General features: G+C 32.1%; 1 protein-coding gene, 1 long non-coding RNA gene and 1 pseudogene across 2 annotated transcripts; 1 reads left to right on the top strand and 2 right to left on the bottom strand.

Moving 5' to 3' along the window:
• The first annotated feature begins 2,088 nt into the window (after positions 1 to 2,088).
• On the top strand, positions 2,089 to 10,812 carry LOC129316473 (uncharacterized; annotated as a pseudogene).
• A 1,211-nt stretch (positions 10,813 to 12,023) lies between these two features.
• Positions 12,024 to 15,155, bottom strand: LOC129316472 (TMV resistance protein N-like). Its single transcript, XM_054960897.1, has 3 exons — positions 14,862 to 15,155; positions 14,211 to 14,756; positions 12,024 to 12,521 (listed from the first exon to the last, which is right to left on the bottom strand). The coding sequence occupies exons 1-3, from the start codon at positions 15,153 to 15,155 to the stop codon at positions 12,024 to 12,026; spliced, it is 1,338 nt and encodes a 445-aa protein (XP_054816872.1).
• Positions 15,156 to 18,549: 3,394 nt separating this feature from the next.
• Positions 18,550 to 20,486, bottom strand: LOC129314886 (uncharacterized). The gene is made up of 3 exons (XR_008594316.1): positions 20,396 to 20,486; positions 19,736 to 19,824; positions 18,550 to 18,912 (listed from the first exon to the last, which is right to left on the bottom strand). It is a non-coding gene; the product is annotated as an uncharacterized LOC129314886 (long non-coding RNA).
• Between the last annotated feature and the right edge of the window lie 755 nt (positions 20,487 to 21,241).

The following is a 21,241-nucleotide window of genomic DNA, read 5'->3' as shown; positions in this document are numbered from 1 at the left end:
ATATATTTTCATTTTTAAGTTTTAGTTAATTTAAATTTAAAATAAAAAATTTCAAAATATTTAATTTATATTATAAATTTAAAAATCTCACACTTAAATATTTAATTTTTTTTGTTTCGATAATGAAAAAAATAAAGGAAGAAGAGACACGGGTATGAAATATATATATATATATATATATTAAGTTTTTCTATTTTGAATAATAAATCAAATTAAATTGAATTGTGATAATATGTACAATTACAATTTCAACGAGTTGCATATGATATTATATTATATAAAAAATTTAAAAATAAAAAATAAAAAATTTGAGTACCGTAGATCCCACAATAATACATTATATCATTTAAAAAAATTAATAAATAAAAATTAAAAAAGTCATATTGGTATTGCAGATATACCCATCGTGTTGCATATCTATAGTATAAGTATTGTACATAAATAGTATCGCCTGACAATATGAGTATTGTAGATATACAATACTCATAAAAGTTTTAAAAAAAATCAGATGGGTTATGTATATAGATTCTTGCTTTATTTGAACCTAAAAATAAAGTTATGTGATAGTTGAGTGTAGCAACATGTGATTGGATGGGAGCTCTATTTCTAGACTAGAATAGAAGATCTACATTAATCTGGTGGTGAGACATCAAATCAAAGAAGAAATTAGAAATGCAATAAATTTGTTAATTAAAGAAAGAGAGATATAAAGAGGAGAGACTTGAAAACAAAACAAAAAAGTAATAGGTATGAGTCACTTTTACTATAAGCATGCATGTGATTCTCAAATACTTGATTGATCAGAAAGAGTTAAACATGACACAGCAAAGATGGATGAAATTTTTAAAAGATTCCAACTTCGAATTGAACTACCATCTAGGGAAGGCCAACATAGTGGCTGATGCATTAAGTAGGAAGACAGTACATGTGGCTTGCATGATGATGCATGAATAGAAGTTATTAGAGGATTTCTCTAGTATACATCAGAATATGCCTAATTTTACTGTGTTTAACTTGAATACTATGATGATTACTAATGAGTTTTGGAGGGAATTGTGAGAAGCACAATTAAAAGATCCATATCTATTAGAAGTCTGGAAGAATATTAAAGAGAAATAGACTTTAGAATTCAGTTTCAATGATGATGGTTTTATGGTATACCATGATTGAGTATGTGTTCCTGATGTTAAAGAGATCAAAGACACCATACTATCAGAAGTTCACCGAGCAAGTTTACCATTCACCCTGGTGCTACCAAGATGTACCAAGATATAAAGAAGTATTGGTAGTGGTATGGTATGAAGTGTGATGTGACTGAATTTGTGTCTAAGTGCCTAACTTGTCAGAAAATCAAAATTGAACATCAAAAACCACCACTATGTTACAACTGTTAGAAATTCCAGAGTGAAAATGGGATAGCATTTTGATGGATTTCATCATGGGATTACCTCGTACTCAAGCGGGTTATGAAGCTATCTAGGTCATTGTGGATAGACTGACCAAGTCAACTCACTTTTTGGCTATTAGAGCGGATTATCCTATGGAGAAGTTTGTCGAAGTGTACTTGCATGAGGTAGTGAGATTGCATGGAGTTCTAAAGGATATAGTGTCAGACCATGATCTAAGGTTCACGTCAAACTTTTAGAAGGCTTTAAATCAAGCTATGGGGACAAAGTTAAAATTTAGTACTGCTTAGCATCCCTAGACGAACGGCTAAACTGAAAGAACTAATCAAACACTAAAAGATATGCTCAGAGCATGTGCTACCAAGTAGATAGGTAGCTAGGATAAACACTTACTGTTAGCAGAGTTCGTGTATAACAATAGTTTTTACTCAAGCATTCAGATAGTTCCTTATGAAGCTTTATATAAGAGGAAGTGTTGATTACTACTTTGTTGGATCGAGTTGAGTGAGAGAAGCATTTTAATCCCCAACTTGGTGGATCAGACTACTCAAAAGATAGAGGTGATTTACTAGAAGCTTTTGATTGCTTAGAGTTGACAAAAAGCTATGCTGATAAATGGAGGAAACTATTAAAATTTGAGGTGTGCGATCATATTTTCTTGAAAGTCACGCTAATGATAGGCATGGGGAAATCAATTCGAGCTAAGAAGTTGACTCCATGCTTTATTGGTCCCTTTGAAATCCTAAAACAGATTGGGATACTTGCCTACCAATTTGCATCGCCACCTTATCTCGTGGGTGTGCATGACATATTTCATGTCTCTCAATTGAAGAAGTATCAGCTTGACCTATCTCACATTATTTAACCTAAAGATGTTGAGTTATAGGAGAATATGACATATTGAATTGAGCCTGAGAGAATAGCCAATATAAAAGAGAAGCAGCTGAGGAATAAGACCATTTACCTAGTTAAGGTGATATGAAAGGGAATGACTCCCAAAGATGCTACATGGGAGACTGAAGAAAAAATGAGGCAATTATACCCCCAATTATTTCCATGAGGTATGTTTTAAGCAATTATGTGAATTTTGGAGATAAAATTCCTCAAAGAAGGGGAGAATTGTAACATCCTCAATTTTAAATTAGATTAATTAAGCTCAAATAGACTAATTAAGTGTATTAGTAAAGTGTGTGGCCAAAGAGGCCTAACAGGCATGTTTGGTCTTGATTTTAGCTCTAAATATGGGTCCGAAGGAGAATTAGGTCACCTGAGAATGGAAGAGGAAGAATTTATGAAGAAAGTAATTCTGTGCCATGCGCCACAGCTTATGGATGAGCTGCTATGGTTTATGCGTGACAACATGCTTGGTAGAAGCTCTCTGTGACATGCATCGCAGCGCATGATCAGATTTCTACTGTATTAAGTCACGAAATTAAAGCAAAAGAGAAGAGAAAACAAAGGGAATAGAGAGAGAGAGACGAAAGAGCCGAGCTAGGGCTTGAAGAAACTAACTTGTAGGAGTAATTTAGAGCTCATAAACACCAAAGGTAAGCTTCCTTATTTTAATCTTTCTCTCTTCTTCCATTTTCTTAATGGTAGAAGTTAGAATTTGATTGATAATGATAATTTTCAGTCTATAGAGGCTATGAGTCTGAACCTATTGACTTAAATAGAGTTAATGGGAGTAGATTAAGCTAAGTAAACTCAGTATTTATGATGAATTGGTAGTTGGAGGATATTAAATGTTTGAAATTCTCATAAATATGGTGGTTGGGAATAATGTAGTTCCATTAATGACCATTTAAGAGCTCAATGTTATTAATGAGGGTTAAAGAAAGCTAAGAAGCCTTATGGGTACTTTTACATGAGTCAAGAATAAATCTTGAGTATTAAGAAATATTGAACTATTAGTGAAAAAAATAGCTCATTCATGGATATTGATGTTTTGCATGGTAAATGCTTGTAGAGTAACTATCATTGGCACCATTCAAGCTTCTTGGAAGCTTTAGGAGTGAGTAATTGAGGGGTAAAACTTTTGATCTCTCAAAAGTTTGAGGTAACCAGAGAAATTCTATCTTATGCTTTTGTGTGTTTATTAGTTTATGGATTTATGATTGATCGTTAAAATGTGTAAATTAAAATGAAATGCAAGTGTGGATTGATTTGTTAGAAAATCTACTAGATTGATTTTATGAGCTTTATGCCTTATGATGTGATTTTTTTTTTAGAACACTATTGGTGGATTTTCGTATTATGTTTATTGGGAGTTCAATGACTTTATGATTTGAGAAGTAACATTAATCTTTATTTATGAGAAGTTCAATGATGTTTAAAATAGTGGAGTTCAATAATTTTGAGAGTGTGAAGTACAATGATTGTGAAATTGGAGTTCAATGACTTATTTGGTTTGAAGTTTCATGAAAATGTGTTTCAGAAGTTCAATAATTTGTGTAATGATGAAGTTCAATTAAATTGATAACGTGAAGTTCTATAAATGGCATAAAGTGTGAATTATGGCATAAGTATGCACTGCATGATCTTGAGAGGTGGGAGTTTACCTAAGAAGAGGAGTAGATGATAAAATCCATATGGTAAGGCCCCATCTGCGTGATGGTTTATCGGATTGATTATATCTATATTATCCCACTTGTTCAATCAGAGACTGTTTCATTAGTTTAATGAGAGACTCGAACCTAGCTAGTTATCTACTGGTTCAATGAGGAAGCTAGTTTAAGGTGTATGACACCCTATAATGTGAGAAATAGGGAGAACCGTGTTCCATAAGTGAGTTGGGTGTAACTTGGCTGGGTAATCCCCTCACAAGTGTTTAGGCTAGGGAAGTCATGAAATATAGACTATCCCATTGTGTTATAGCCCATGATTTCATGTTAGAGGAATAAGGAGGATATAAAGGAGGTGTGATCGTGCATTAGTGAGTAAAGTGCATATGGTTGTCTGTGTTGTGACCCTGATAATAATAATCATGAATTGAGTCTTAAATACTTTCGATTACCTATCAAAGACTTGTGTGACCAATTCTTTTGATATGGAAATTTCTAAAAGTATTGTTTTCTCAATTTGCTATTATGCTTGAAAATTCGGATGTATATTCTTAAATGTTTTACCTAATTTGAAGGATTATTTATATGCCACTTGTGTTATAAACTAATTGACATGCATTAGTATGGGTTAGTCAAACCTTGGTTACTGAGAGCTATACTCATCTCACTATTTTCAATATTACAGGCAATAGCTCACGAGGTATGGGTAGAGGAAAACACCCAGAGGCTTAGGACCACGATCCGATTGTAGTAGGCCTCTTCACTTTGAGTATTTATATGTGTATGATAATTTTAATTGCAATTAGGAATTCACATTTGATCCTTACTTGCATTATGTGAATTGTAAATTGTAGGTGTATTTTGGGCCATAAGGAGTAAGTTGATGACATATGTTATTTGTAATAGGGCTAAAATACTGATGCAAGGGTAAAGCATATTATGAGATGATTATGAAGTACTTGATGAAAATTATGGTAAATTCCCCCTTGTATGTTTTTGAGATTAAGGGGTTAAGTAGTGAAAATTTAATATGTGAGTATTTCATGTGATTTGGTGCATTGCACGAGTTAGTCTTAATGATTTGAATGTGGTCAAATTGGTGTTAGTAGCTAATGGAATTTTGGTAAATGGTTTGAACACTTGGTTTTGTGAAAATTATTGAAAAAGTGAAAGTTTGAAAACGGTATCCAATTTTTAATTTAGAAAGAATTTGAGTCTGAAACCAATACTATTAGTTAGAGCTCGAAAAGAGCTTTCTGTAGACATCTAATTGTGTAAATCGGATGTTAAATGGAGATTTGGGACGTGTCAAAAGTTTCCTTAATGTTGTCAAATTGATAGCAAAATTTACTGTCAAAATTCGTGCAATTGCGTTGTCACAGTGGCAAACATGTTGCGGTGTATGTTCAATGAGTTGTGACACACACTTGAAAAATTTTCATAAATTTTTTGTTTCAAATTCTTAGACAAATGCAGTCACTTATGTAATGAACCCATGCTTCTGCATATTTATGAAACTCTAATTTATCTAATTGTATGACTCTGAAAATGATTTTAGTTTTGTAAACTTAAAATCCCTATTTTGCTAACTATTGAAACTTGGTATTATTGTTAATCACTATAATCCCATTTCCTATTTATTTGAGGGTTGGAGTGATTTTGAGATTAAGAGGAGGAGGATATTACATACTGTACTACCTATTATTTAATAAGAAAAGGAGAAGTAAAAAACCATTCACATTATTAATAGAAAAAATTGAACAAAAGTTGAATAGGAACTGATGTTTAAAAATTGAATATAAAAATTTTCATATTCTTTTTTTCAAGCTAACTTATTGCGAGATAGAAAATATAAATGGAACTATATTTGTGACAAAAAATAAATAAATTCAGAGAAAAAATAATCTTATATTTGATTTAATTATTATAATAAATAAAAATAAGAGAGACCGCCTATGTTCACTTTATATGCAGAATCCAAATCCCAGCCATGTTATTCTTCTTCTTCTTCTTCTTCTTCTTTTGGCCAACAACCATGACGTACTATTTTATGAATAATCTATGTAGATTCTTAGATTTAATTTTTACATATATTAATATGCTAAAAAAAAGCTACCAATTTAGTAATTTTTTAACCACAATAAAAACAGTTACTTATTTAATTTAATCTTTATAAAAGTTATTAAAATGTTTATCATTTTACTGAATTAAATTGTTAATAAACTTTATAATATTTAATTGTATTTTGACGAATTTGAGCGTAATTCAAATTTAAACCTCAATTTTTACACGTTTCCATGGACACACGCACTTGACCATATCTTCTCCTTTTTCTCCTGGCTGTTTTTTGTTTGCCAATGGGCTTGACTATACTGGTAGTAGCATCATACTAAGACATGGAAATTATTATTATTATTATATTATTGGATTATTAATTCATCACTGTTTACTGCAAGCTTTTGGCCCTTGTTCGAGTATTTGAAATGTCCATTTTAGTAAATAATTTGACATCACCTTTCAATGTCCCACCATGCAAGCATAAATAATTTTTGATTTTTATCATGTATGTCTTAAAATTAATAAAATCTCAAACTTTATCTGTAAGTATAGTACATGTTGGTGGCACCGGCGGCAGATGTGAACAGCGAACTTCTATCAGCTTGAGTCATGCCCGGAAGGACACTGTCCTTAAGAACTATTCTAGCATATCAAGATGACGGACCGGCAATTCTCCAGGATTAAACAAGCACTTCCTGCGGCGGAGCAATGGAGCAAAACAACAGAAACTAAAAGCAGACACGGATGAATAGAACGCAGAGGGAGGAGAGAACCTCAAAAACTCAAGAGGCTTATTCTTTCTGTCAGCACACAGGGGCTATATATAGCCCGAAGATGGAGACACAAATGCTAGGTCATAATCACCGGTTAATGCTTCGGTTACACACACATTAAACAACAAAACGTTCATGGATTAATGCTTCAGTTACACACGCCTTAAACAGCAAAAACGTACAAGTCCATTAATCTGGAGACGTTTGGCAGACAAAACATTTAAGTCATTAACCCACAAAATCGGTTTTCAGAAGAGGTTTAATGTTCAAAAACTGCCAAGGCCTCAAGTTCAAATTCAAAACAGCTAAACATAATTATTTATTTATTTATTTTTGTAAAAATAACCCAAAAAAAGGAACCTAGTGCCTCTTGAACTTGCGCGCAAGGAGGCGAATCGGCTGATTTTAACTGCGATTGCCCTGTATTGGCCTGTCTCATGTGCACGAGGCCACTTCTCCTCCAAGCCTATTTTACTAGCCCACTTCATTCCTTAGTATATATACACTAGGAAAGTCTTTCTTTTAGTCAATGTGAGAATTTGACACACACTTTTGACACACATACAACAGTATATTCTTAAAAAGATGACGGTGAAACATAAACCAAAAACATTGAATAAGGATATTATAGAGGAGTGTAATAAATATTCCATATCTTATCTTATTAAAATGATAAATTTTTTTCTCTCATAATGTCTTATAAAAAAGGATGTATTTTTCCCTGAAAATTTTGTTGATTGACTTTAATGTTAATATAATAGAATAACAGGTATAGGCCTACATAACTTATTTTCTTAACAGCAATTCTTGCAATATTGAAAGCTTGAAACTGCCTGAATCTAAATGATTAACGAGAGGCATGCTAAATAATTATTCAACCTGTCCATTATTTTATTAATATATTAGAAAAGCGTGGCTTCAATTTCTTATATGCTTAGCAATTGCTGGAACACATTGGTCGTTTGCGCACATGTTTTCATGAGGTTCAGTTTGTAAGAGAACAGTGTAGAGTTTTGAATCACCAATTAACTGTTACCTAGTCTCATGCACTATAATAGTGTGAGAGGAGATCATTGAAATTCAAAGATATTGAAAAATACTGAAGTTTATTTAAAATTCATAGATAAGTTGTGAAACAGGTACAAATTCTATAATTCAAAGCTATAATTTGATGATAAAGATACATGGTTAATATCATAAAAAAAAAAAAGACAAAGGGTAAAATGTGAAGATTAATGCATTGAAGAAAATTGCAAATCATGGGTGGAGCTTGGAGACTATTAAAAAAATACAAAGTATTGAGGAATTGAAAGCAAGGAAGAAAATTAAAGATTATTGAAGATTTGTGGATGAATTCTAACAACTAGTACTGCTAAAAAGGAAATTAAAGATCATAGAATTTTATAACTTGATTTTTTTTTCAAATCAATATTAGTTATAAAATTTTGTTTAAAAGATATTTGTACATTATAAAAGTAAATGTTCTTTATTGTAATTTACTCATTTTTAAAAAATTATCTAAATATTTCCTTTGTTTAGCCTAATGTTGCATGTCTACAGTCAGTGGCGAGCCACATACAATTGAGGGGGGGCATATGCCCCACCTCAATTGGAAAAAATTACATGTAATGGAGTATAGGTATTTATATTTTGCACCCTCTCAATTTTATATTTGGCACCCTCTTGTTTTAGTATTTAAAGTTTAAACCCATTATATGTTACTTTTAACCCAAGTCCAATTTTAAACTCAAAGCCCAATAAATTTTAGCCAATGATTTTACTATACCCAGCACTAATATTATTTTATAAAAAATAATCAATAATTCAACTTTTAAAAAATTAAAAAAAAAATAGCGTGTTTCCGTCTTCCCTAATTTCCCAATCTCGCTTTGCTCTGTGTCGCATATCGAAGGTTTGCCACCGACGCCCACTGTGCCCACTGGTCTTTGAAAAATTGAAGCACGCTGTGTCGCTGCCGATCATACTTTACTCTGTCTTTGAAGAATTGAAGCAAGAAAGAGAAGAGAACGAAGGACAAAAAGGAGGGGAGAAGGAAGGAAAAAGACAAAAAACAAAAGGTGAAACCTTTCACAGAGGGAGCACACGGCTTGTCCTAGGTAACACCTTTAATGACATAAAAAATTATTATTTATTAATATATTTGTCTTATATGAATTTGTCTTCAAATGCCTAATTTTTTTACTTTTAAATTTTAAGAAATAAATTTAATTTTTTAACCATTCTCTTAAATCTTAATCTTGAATATATTGCAATTGAGTAATTACAATTTTTATAAATTTTGAATAGAAAATGGGGAGATTTTTTAAAAGAAAATTGTCATCAGATGAACAAGAACAACCATCTACATCAAAGCCTTGTGAATTGAGTTTTCAATCACCGCGACAAACTAGAATTAACGTGCAAGATTTGCAATTTGATCCAAGAAAAAGAATTAAAATTTCATCATATCATCCTAATGACCAAGAAAAGGTACGAAGAGCATATTTGCAGAAAAGACCATGTCAACCTATCCAACATAATTTTCTACAAAGAAAATTTAGGAATTCTAATAGAAGATTTTATCCTGCTTGGTTTAGTGAATTTGGAAATTGGTTGGAATATAGTATAGAAAAAGATGTAGCATTCTGCTTATGTTGTTATCTTTTTAGGCCTAATGTTGGAAAGTAATCAGGTGGTGATGTATTTGTGACACAAGGATTCACAAATTGGCACAAGAAAGAAAAGCTTTCATCTCATGTTGGAGGCCCAAATAGTGCTCACAATATTGCTTGGAAGAAATGTCAGGATTTGATAAATCAAAACCAACATATTGAAGTTGCTATTGTTAGGCAATCAGAGCAAGTTCGAGATTTGTATCGAAGACGTTTGATAGCATCAATTGATTGTGTTCGCTTTTTGTTAAAGTAAGGATTAGCCTTCTGTGGTCATAATGAGTCAAGCACCTCCAATAATCAAGGTAACTTTCGTGAACTTCTTAAGTTTCTTGCTGATCACAGTGAATCAATAAATCAAGTTGTCTTGAAAAATGCTCCTAAAAATAATCAATTAACTGCTCCTGAAATTCAAAAGGATATTGTTAATGCTGCTGCATTAGAAACCACTAATGCTATTATTAGTGACATTAGAGATGAACCATTTGCTATTATTATTGATGAGTCACGTGATTGTTCAAATAAAGAACAAATGGCCCTTGCTTTACATTATGTTAATAAGAAAGGAAGCATTGTTGAGCATTTTATTGGTATAGTCCATGTCACAGAGACTACTGCTCAGTCCTTGAAATTGGCAATTGAAAAATTGTTATGTAAATATGGGTTAAGCATATCAAGAATTCGTGGATAAGGCTATGATGGTGCTAGCAATATGCAAGATGAATTCTATGGTCTAAAAAGTTTAATATTACAGCAAAACCCATATGCATTTTATGTGCATTGCTTTGCTCATCAATACAACTTACATTAGTTGCTGTAGCTAAAAATCACATTCAAGTTGCCTCTCTTTTTAATTTAGTGTCTACTATATCAAATGTTGTGGGGGGTTCTTGTAAGCGACATGAGTTGCTTCATGAAAAACAAATTGCCCATATTAAAGAAGCATTAGAAACAGGAGAAATTCCCAATGGACGAGGCTTGAACCAAGAAACTAATCTTAAGCAAAGTGCTGATACTCGTTGGAGTTCACATTATGCAACTTTGATAAATTTAATACTCATGTTTTCTACTGTGATTGATGTTCTTGAAGTTATAAAAGAAAATGGATCAAATGCAGACCAAAGGGTTGAAGCCAATGGTCTTTTGTATTTGTTAGATGATTTTGATTTTGCATTCACCCTATATTTGATGAAAAATGTATTAGGTATCTCAAATGAGCTGTTGCAAGCATTGCAAAGGAAAGATCAAGACATTATCAATGCCATAAGCTTGGTTAACATCACAAAGCAATAGTTGCAAACTTTGAGGGAAAGTGGATGGGAGTCATTATTGGAAGAAGTGATTTTATTTTGCAAGAAGCATGACATTGACATTCCTAACATGGAAGATACTTTTTTGCCTAAAGGTAGATCACCTCATAGAGGTAAAGTTCAAGCAGTCACAATGGAGCATCACTATCGAATTGAATTATTTTATACCATTGTGGATATGCAACTTCAAGAACTTAATGATCGATTCACCAAGACAAATACTCGATTGTTGATTTGTATGTCTTGTTTGAATCCAGTCAATTTATTCTCTACTTTTGATAAGGAAAAGTTGATTGAATTTGCCAAATTTTACTCATATGAGTTTTCCTCAACTGATTTAGTGATACTTGACAATCAGCTTGAGACTTACATCATTGATATGCGAAGCAATACTAAATTTGCATCCATAAAAGGGATCAACAGTCTTGCAGAAAAATTAGTTGACACCGAAAGACATATTGTTTATCCATTAGTTTATCTTCTCCTGAAATTGGCAATGGTATTACCTATTGCCACGACAATAGTAGAAAGAGTTTTTTCTGCTATGAAGTTCATGAAAAATCGGCTACGCAATCGAATGGGGAATATGTGGATGAATGACTGCCTAGTAACTTACATTGAAAAAGATGTATTGAAAGTATTGATAATGAGTTGATTGTTCAATGATTCAAAAACATGAAACCACGTAGAGAAAATTTATAAGGTATGTAATTTTTAAATAATTTTTTAATTATTGTTTTTTGGATTATTAATATGTGAATGAATTTGCCCCCCTGACCTAAGATCTTGGCTTCGCCACTGCCTGGCACTACAAAACGAAAATGGTCATAAGAAGAGTGTTTGTGTGGAGGTAATTCTTGTGAATCAAAAGAAACATTGATCAACATACACAACAAACTCAAAAGTTGTGAATGTCAGAAAATCATAGAGAGAAATAGACCTCACTCAATAACAATCTTCTCGACTCTAAACTCAATGATATGCATATTTCTGCTTCAAGATATCTTTAGTTTGGCCAAATCCCTTCAACCTCTCTCAAATGCTTGCATTCATTCAACAAAATGGCCCCCAAACAATGACATTCTTTGACACATGCAAGCAAAACTGTGAAACTGCTACCGCTCAAATCTAGCCATTTAACATTGATAAGTCGAGCAAGATTAATTCTAAGGATGTCATTTGATATATTAGAATATTGAAGCACAAAAGTGACTATGTTTGGACATTTCTTTGACCACAACTCTTATTCTTGGGCTTCCTCATGATTATATGATAACAAACTTTCGCCATCATAAACACTTAGCACTTCTAGTTTCGGCAATAGAAAAATGCTCATCGGAAGTTCAATCCTCTTGTGCTTTCCAATAGATGATTCTCCCAGCTGAGTAAGCTTGCAAATCGACCAAGGCAATTTTTCTATTCTAGTACCTCCTAAACTCAGATAATTCACTTCCATTTTTTCTGGTATTTGCAAAAAATGCCCTAGACTTGAGCAATGGTCAAGGGAGAGTTCTTCAAGAGAGGGTAACTTCAGATAACGTGGAAACGTCTTAAGCCAGACACTATGGTTTGCATCCAAGATTTCAAGTTTCACTAGATAGCCAACTAAATCATGAATTTCAACTAAATTTTCGCAATCCTCTAGGACCAATTCCTTCAAATTTCTAAGATTGGATAGATTAGGTATCACTGTAATATATTGGCAACCTCTAAGATTGAAAACACTCAAATTGTCTGAATTCTGCAATAATCAAAGCCATCTATAAAGCTTGGAAAAAAGGAAAAATTATTAAATACAATTTAGCTAACAAGAAATTCTGATAAGATAGGGTTCTTTTACCTCAGTTGTTTCTATCGAACTGAAATAACTTCGTTGAATGTTGAGTTCAACAAGCTTTTTTAGACGATGATCAACAGGCAAACATGAAGAAGGATAACCTTTCCACTTTAACACTTTCAAACTACTAGAAAGATATTCGGGACTTTTTGAGCATTTTACATTCTTAAAATTAAGAACTTTGAGATTTTTCGTACTCTTGAAGGCTTCTCCATCCCAATTTACTTCCATGCATTCAAGGCAATTGTCTTGAATTATAATATTGACTTTGTTTGTGCCCTTTCAAGCCAATAATAAATGCAAATAATGAGATATTACAAGTTTGATGCAAATAAAGACTAAATTAATTCACCACAAATTCAAAAAAAAAAAAATCAAGGGTATACAAGGGAGGCCCGGCCGACAAGTATATATAAACCAAGCCCCCAACCGAATCCATTTTTTGGCCTAGACCCATACCATTTCCTTACACATGCATAGATTTTATTTTTTCACTGAATATTTAGGAGGTTATTCAACTGAAATTTAAACAACACAACATAACTATAATTCTATTTTTCCTTATTTTATTTATAAATAATCTTAATTATTCTTTGTTTGTATTTAAAGAATTTATGTGTTGATTTCTCTTTTATAAAATTTCAAATATCTTTATAACTTTCCATTCAAATTATCTAGCCAATCCTGAATATATTGAAAATATACACCACCATCATTTTATTAGGTCATTGAAAATTGAAATTCTTATTTTTTGTTACTTTAAATTTTTTTAATATTAACTTACTGATTATATATTTATTTTTGTACGTTGAAAAAATTGTCTTCAATTTTAATATCACTAAATTGATTTGTTAAAGTATTTTTCTTTTATAATGTAACACTCTTTTTTAATGGGGCATTTATCTACCAACACTCCAATAAAATAAGTTAGATTTTTATATTCATGACCTACTTCAACCATATATTTCACATATTCCAAATATTTCTCTATGAAAAAAATAAGCAATATCAATATTATTTCTTTTTCTAAACTCTCACAGCTTACTTTCAATACTTGGTTAATGCCTTTAATTTTTTCAAAATGTTTCTAGAATTTTTTATATCATTTTATATGATTTTTTTTAAAAGGATTTATCTTTTAAGATATACTCTTTTTTTCTAAAAAATGATAATAAAAAATTAAACACTTAAAATAACAAATATACATAATTGAATGCGCAAAAATATCATTAGATAAAAAGAGAAGGGAAAAAAACAAAAGCTATCCTGGTTAAAACTAACACATCATTTTAGAAAGAGCAACAAAATATATAAAATCATTAACTGTATAGATCCATCACGTCTTGCATCATGCATCGTTAACTAAAGACCTTTCAGGAAGAAAAAATCTTCTAAAAATCTATTCCACATTCAACACATTGTATTCTTTGTTTAAATTCTATGCATTCGATTTAGAAGACAAAAGAACGAGTGAACAACTTCACATAACAAGGAGAATAAATATAACATCAAAGCAATGAAATAACCAAGAAATTTTAAAAGGAACAATAAAATTACAAGATAGAGAAAAAGTAGATAATTTCAAATACTTACTGTATTGTCTTCCAAAACATGAACAATATCTTCATGGAACCATAATCTAGTCCGTTTTCTAGGTTCATTTGATGATTCTTGATGAACAATTTCTCTCCCTATGTCTCGTATCAAGTCATGCATATTAATGTAATAATCTTGAATCTTTATGAGGCATTTATCCTCCAACACTCCAATAGAATAACCTGGATTATTAAAGCCATGAATAGCTTCCATCATATATTTAACGTACCTCATAGATTCCCCTCTAAAGAAACAAGCAATATCAGGAAATATTTCTTTCTCGAAATGCTCTAGGCCATCATAGCTCACTTTCAACACTTGCTGAATGTCTTTGTTAGGAATTAATTTAAATGCATCTAAGGCAGATTTCCATTCATTTATATTCCTTCCACACATGTTCGAGCCTATTACTCCAAGAGCTAGTGGAAGGCCTTGTGCATAATTTATTGCACAATTCAACACCATCATGTGACTTGGATTTACTAAGTTGTTTCTAAAAGCATTCCAATTTAACAATTCAAGAGATTCTTCATCATTAAGAGCCTTCATATCATATTATATACTTTCAATCCTGTGTCTTACAAGTAAATGCATATCTCTTGTTATAATGATCCTACTCCCACCACTAAACCAATTACAATCACCAACTAATTTTTCTAGATGCTCAGGTCTGTCAACATTATCAAGAAGCAAAAGGATTTTCTTTTGTTTGAGTCTCATCCTTATTAGTTCAACTCCTTCATTAGCATCTTGTATTTTGATATCCACTCCTACAATCTTGGAAATCATTGTTTCTTGCATTTGATGCAGGCCAAGCTTGCTTGAGTTTTCTTTGATGTCATGGAGAAAGCACATGCCATCAAAATTATCAACAGCTGAATTATACACTGCACGTGCTATTGTTGTTTTACCTATTCCCGCTATTCCACAAATTCCTACCATGTTGACCCCTTTATTTGATTCAATTTCTAATAAAGATTTTATACTTAACACTGGAGACTCTAATCCAACTGGATATCTAGCAACATATAAAGGAGCCCTATCAATTTTACTAGATATTTCTTTCACAATCATGTCAATTAATTGATATTCAAAACCATGCCTGAAAAATTGTAAAAAGTTATGTCATTTCTAATTAAATTCATCGTGACAAGAAATTTATGTTTATTTACTTATAACTTGATGCAAAGCTGAGTAAGGAAAACAGTTTAAAAATTGTGAATTACCTTGGATTATAAAATGGAAGCCAAAAATGTTAGGCACTTCATGCAATGCAAGCTTCCAATTTTGTATATTCTCTTCACTAGCCCTAAGGTTTTTCTTATGCATAAATAGTGCTTGTTCATAATTTTCCTTTTGATGTCACACTTCTAAAGGCTCCACATCACAAAAAATTGGCAAAACCAACTAACCATTTCTCTTAACACACTGATAGATCTTAACAAGCTCATTAAGACAAAATGATGAGAAAGCGTAGTTCTTAGAAAATACAATCCTTGAATTTTCAATTGTTGTGAGAAGTGCTGGGGTAATTTCATCACCTCTTCTTAGTTCCACATCATCAAGGAAGGTGCGAATTCCCTTTTGACTTAAAGAATGATACAAATTTCCTGTGAAACCATAACGAGTATCTTCGCCTCTAAAATTGATAAAGACATCATAAGCCTATTGGTAGTAGAAGGAAGAAGACGTTGTTGCTAACCCAACCATGATTGCTTCCTACCAACAACAAAAAAAAGAAGAAACCAAAATTAATTACCTTAAAAAGAAAACTATATGTGAATGGTGAGACCAGAAGATATGGAAATGATCGATGAAGATATGAATGAATCTGCTTACTAAGTTGATGCCGAAGTAAATGTTAGGCACAGGAATAATATAAACGTTGAGCTTGACACAATGGGTTAACTGATAAACAAGTTTCTCTAACAAAATGGAGCTAGTGTTTTATCCTTTTCTTTAATTCAATTTTTTACAGCAAATTAGAACAATATCTTGCCCATTGTTTGGGTAACTAAAGACAATGGACAAAGTATATCGAAAATAATATAAAACAATGATATGAAAAATTTTAGATAATACAAATAGTAATACCCCTGCCTTTCCTTTTTTAATTGACAAACTATATTCAAGGACCAAAAGATTCCCAAATATCACTACCAGACCAAGGGATTGATTTGAAAATAATTTTAGATAATAAAGATAGTAATACCCTAGCCTTTCCTTTTTTAATTGACAAGTAACCATTTATTAATTAATAAGAAGTCATTCATTAATTGACAAGTTCAAAAACCTAAAATAACTTGGTTGTGGGAAGGAATAATTGTAGATCATGTTTCAACAAGTAACCATTCATTAGTAAACAAGTTCCCATTCACAATTAACAAAAAGTCATTCACTAATTAACAAGTCTAATAATCTAAAAACCATGGTTGTGAGAAGGGACAAGTATAGACCATGTTTCAACAAATAGTCATTTGTTAATTAACAAATACCCATTTATATTTAACAAGAAACCATTTGTTAATTGACAAGTTTAAGAATATTAAAAAACTTGGTTGTGAAAAAGGACAAATGTGGATCATATTTCAACAAATAGTCATTCGTTAATTAACAACTCATTCACATTTAATAAGAAACTATTCACTAGTTGACACCTATTATATATATTTGCTTTAATAATATATTTTATCGTACCAACATTTAATGGAGGGTAAAAGGAAAAAAAATATAATAAAAATTTAATGATGTGAGTAATAAATAAGACAAAAAAGATGTTCTCTCTCCATCTTCTAAATTGGACTGGAGGGAGTATAATTTAGTGTACCTCAAGTCTTGAATTTTTTACTCATTCATTTATATAACAATTTTTGAGATAATTGTAATATAAAGGGCACTAGATAGTGGAATATATAAGACAAGTCTTTGAAACACGTGTAATTTATAGTAATGATGTATAATATAAATTTTTTAATATTTTTAAAAACAATAAACTAAAAGGTATGTTATATGACAGGTGTTCTAAACACCCATTATCTATGTTAACATTAATTTTTATTTTTATGAAGACCCACAATATGAAGCGTTATATGATGGGTTTGTTGATACCCTTCATATGTTCTTAATTAAATAAATGATGGGTGTTTTAAACACCCATCACTTATTTTGTAAGCATCATCCAACCTCTCAAATATATGACATACCCTCATTTTTCTTAGTATCATATATATATATTGTAACACTAGCCTTGAGTGTTATCCAAAAATCACATAATTCAAACAAACTAAGTGTGGTTAAGGAGTTGATCCTCTAACCAACTTAAGAAATAAATCATTTAAAACTTAAAAATAATTATAGGTTCTACCTATAGCGCACGGAAGCAAGTTAGACGAAAATGGAATAAAAAGATGCTGTCATGACAGTAATTTATTGCTGTCATGACAGCCCTCCTGGGCCAACTTTCAGGAGGCGGTGTTCCGTCATTTGACCTCCGATTGAAGTGATTTTAAAGCTCACACGTCACATTCAAAGGGTACTATAAGTGTACCAAATTTCAAAAAGATCCAACGGTCGGATTAAAAATTAGACATGTTAAAAGATTGACTATTTTTGCTGTCATGACAGCTAAAAAGCTGTCATGACAGCACTTCCGGACTAACTTCCGGAGTGCACCATTTCATCATCTGACCTCCGATCGGAGTGATTCCAAAGCCCACATATCACTTTTAAAGAATACTATTAGCATACTAAATTTTGAAATGATCCAACGGACGGATTGAATTTTGTGCAGGTTACAAAATCAACACTGTAGCTGTCATGACAGCAATTTAATGCTGTCATGACAGCACCTCCAGACCAAATTCCGGAGTGCGTCATTTCTCCGTCCGATATCTGATCGACGTGATTCCAAAGCCCACACGAAGCTTATAAAAGGTTTTACTTGTGACCCAAATTTTAGAGAAATCCAACGGTCGGATTAAGATTTGGACACCCAGATGTAAAAGTGCAGCTTTTTGGTAAAAACCATTTTCAAAATTGTCCAAATCCCATCCTAATGGTCACAAACCTGTGGAAACACTTTGGACACGTCAAATAAGATTAAAAACACTTGATAGAACATTCAAATGATGGAAAACCCCCATACATCAAAATTTGACCACCCGGGTGCCATTTCCTAAAATGGACCCTAAACCCCCAAAATGTACAAATCATACAAGAGTGGTCACAAATCAATCCAAATACCATGTATTTATATAAATACATATGCTAAACATTTTCACTTGGCTCAGAGCTCCTTGTAGGGCCCACGCACCCACTCTCTCTATCCAAGCTGTATGTTTTCCCATAGCACACCATTTGCAATGCAACCACTTTGCATTTGCTTATAAAATCACATATATATCAAAATAAAGATCTGCTTGTAATAGAAACTTGGTCTACTAAGTAAATCCATCAAAACCACACACCATAACCAAGTTTCCTAGCCACAAGTCTGCAAACAGACAAAAATTCATACACAAGCACACAATCCACACATATTCACACACACACACACATAATCATATCCTACTGGCACCCTAATCTTAAATACATTACAATATATTTGCTCAAAAGAAAGGGGTTGCAGTTCTTTACAAATCACAAGCAAACCCCTAGCTTTGCTCTTTTCCCCGTCCACCACTGGATCCTTCGCCTGGACCTAGAATATTGAAAAGAAAGGGGTGAGACAACCACAGTCTCAGTAACAGTGAAATCTATATTGATTATTACAAAGTAAGCCATAATCAAATAAATGAATAATAAATTCAACATAGTATATAATTTAGCCATTTAAAATGCATGAATGCATGACCTAGGCCGGTATGGCCTTTCATGACCAACAGAATGCCCCCTAGCACTCTTTAACTCGCAGGTAAACCTTATACCTACTTGTACCTCCACAGGCACAAAACATAATCTAAGGCATGATCTAATCCACCGAACCGCCTATGCCCCTTCGACGTGAATCCTGAGCAGTCAAAGCTAACTCCCTCCCAGAGCCAGCCCGACTTACTCTCCATGTGAGGGCTACCTTGGCCTAGGCACTCAACCTCACACTTCATATGTCGGATTCCCTCCCCCACTGAGAGGTGTCGAACACTCAATACACTAACCACTTTAGTGCACTGAGCCCACAATACGTAAGACAACACTGAGTACTGACAGTGTGCCATAGAATATCAAAAATCCACACCTTCTCATTGGTGAACTCCCACCGAGATCATGCCTTTTACTCTTGTCTACCTTTCCTGAGTATTGACCATTCAACACTCTAAAGTAGTATAATATTTATAAATCTCATTTCCATAAAAACATTGTTATTAAACAATTAGAAAACATATTTGCACTATAATCAAAGTAGTACCCCATAACCCCTTATAAAGCACATTTAATCTTTTAAAACATGTAATGCATGATAACTAGTAATATTTATTCAAAAATAGCTAAAACAAAGTAATAAGAAATATAAATTCCCCTGTTACCTCAACCCTTTGGTACTAAAAGGGTTCCCCTTGTACAAAATAGGGCTCGGCTTGTTCCTTACTTCTCAATAAGTTCCACCAACAATTTTCTACAACATATAAGTGATCCACATCACTTATCATGACAAATAGTATTAATGAAGACTATAACTTATACCACACAACTTAGGTCAATGAGTCATAATCCACCCTAATGGTCCATATATTAAACCAACCATTCACATAGTATCACTTAACCACCAAAACCATTTATTAGCCATTACTAGGCTAATTTTCAATTTATATAATTTTTTATCAATTAAAAACCTTCACTTAGTGTCACCAACTTTCACCATTAGCCCTTATAATGAAAACCAAACCTTAATTTAAATCTTATTGGGTTCAAATAGCAAAATTATAACTAAATCAATAAGCTTAAACCATTGAAGAGCAAAAACCCAATTTCTCAGGATTTATTTTGTGTCCAAAACACCTCTTTTCATCTAATTATCCACTCAAAATATTAGATCACTATATAGAAACTCAAAACATGCTCCCTAGGATCCAAAGAAACAAAAGCTTACAAGAATAAAGCCTTTGGAATCAAAATCCAAAAATCTCCTCTTCTAAAAATTGAAGAAAATCAAGAGAAAGAGAAGAGGATTGAAGTAGGGAGTTTACCTATCGTGTAGCCGAGCTCGCAACGGTCACAAAGACTCCTAGATCCGAGCCTAACTCCCTCTCTTTCTCCTTTCTTCTTCCTCTCTCTCTCTCTCTCTCACGTGTTTCCTTTCTTTCCTTGTTTTCTTTTCTGCGTTCTGGTCTGGTTTTTCATCTTATAAAAGCTGATTTAAAAGTTTGGGGAAAATTACAAGAAATGGCCCAACATTTTTTATTATTGCACAAAAGCCCGGGTCAACTTTGGTAATTTTTCCCATAGTTAAAAATCAAATAAAACTAAACTTTTGCTTAGTAAAATTCAAACTCTGGACCTCTATCAAATTATTCTAAATTTTAATTTAATTATAGATATTTTATTTTATTTTTATTTATTTTTTTAAATAAATTTGAGTCTTAAAATTTTTAAGATGTTACATATATATTTGTAGTAGTGTTTACATTTTAAATTCTCTAATATTACGTGGTAACTTGTAACTCAATTACGTACTTGTTAAAGGCATATAGTTACTTGTTAATATATATATACTTTGCATGTAATTTAATAACATTACTTGATAACTTGTCAACTCAATTACTATATTTGTTAAATATGTAATGCCAGTAATTAATTTCCTATAGTTACTTGTTAAAATATTTACCTTACATGTTAATAAGGTTATTCTAGTCATTTTGCCTTACATTTTAATTTCAATTGAGGTTTAAATTCCTATGGTGAAATTTTGAATTAATTTGAGAAGATTTATAGTAATGTCACATCCATGGTCTTCTAATGAAATTCTGCCAATAATCTAATTCTAAGGAAATATTTCACAAAACTTCAAAGAATTTTCTTAAAAACGAAACCGT

The sequence above is a fragment of the Prosopis cineraria genome, unplaced genomic scaffold, assembly GCF_029017545.1.
Source record: "Prosopis cineraria cultivar Desert tree isolate PC_DT_omini unplaced genomic scaffold, ASM2901754v1 PC7, whole genome shotgun sequence".
Lineage (NCBI taxonomy): Eukaryota > Viridiplantae > Streptophyta > Magnoliopsida > Fabales > Fabaceae > Prosopis > Prosopis cineraria.
The sequence above is the reverse complement of the archived record's forward strand: the minus strand, read 5'-3'. Positions and strand labels throughout refer to the sequence as shown.

Coding starts and splice junctions, on each gene's coding strand:
- LOC129316472 (XM_054960897.1), bottom strand. CDS start 15,155: ATGGTAGGAATTTGTGGAATAGCGGGAATAGGTAAAACAACAATAGCA. Junction 14,757..14,861: donor CTGAGCATCTAGAAAAATTA/GTTGGTGATTGT, acceptor TATGATATGAAG/GCTCTTAATGATGAAGAATC. Junction 12,522..14,210: donor ATGTTTTGGAAGACAATACA/GTAAGTATTTGA, acceptor TGATTATTGCAG/AATTCAGACAATTTGAGTGT.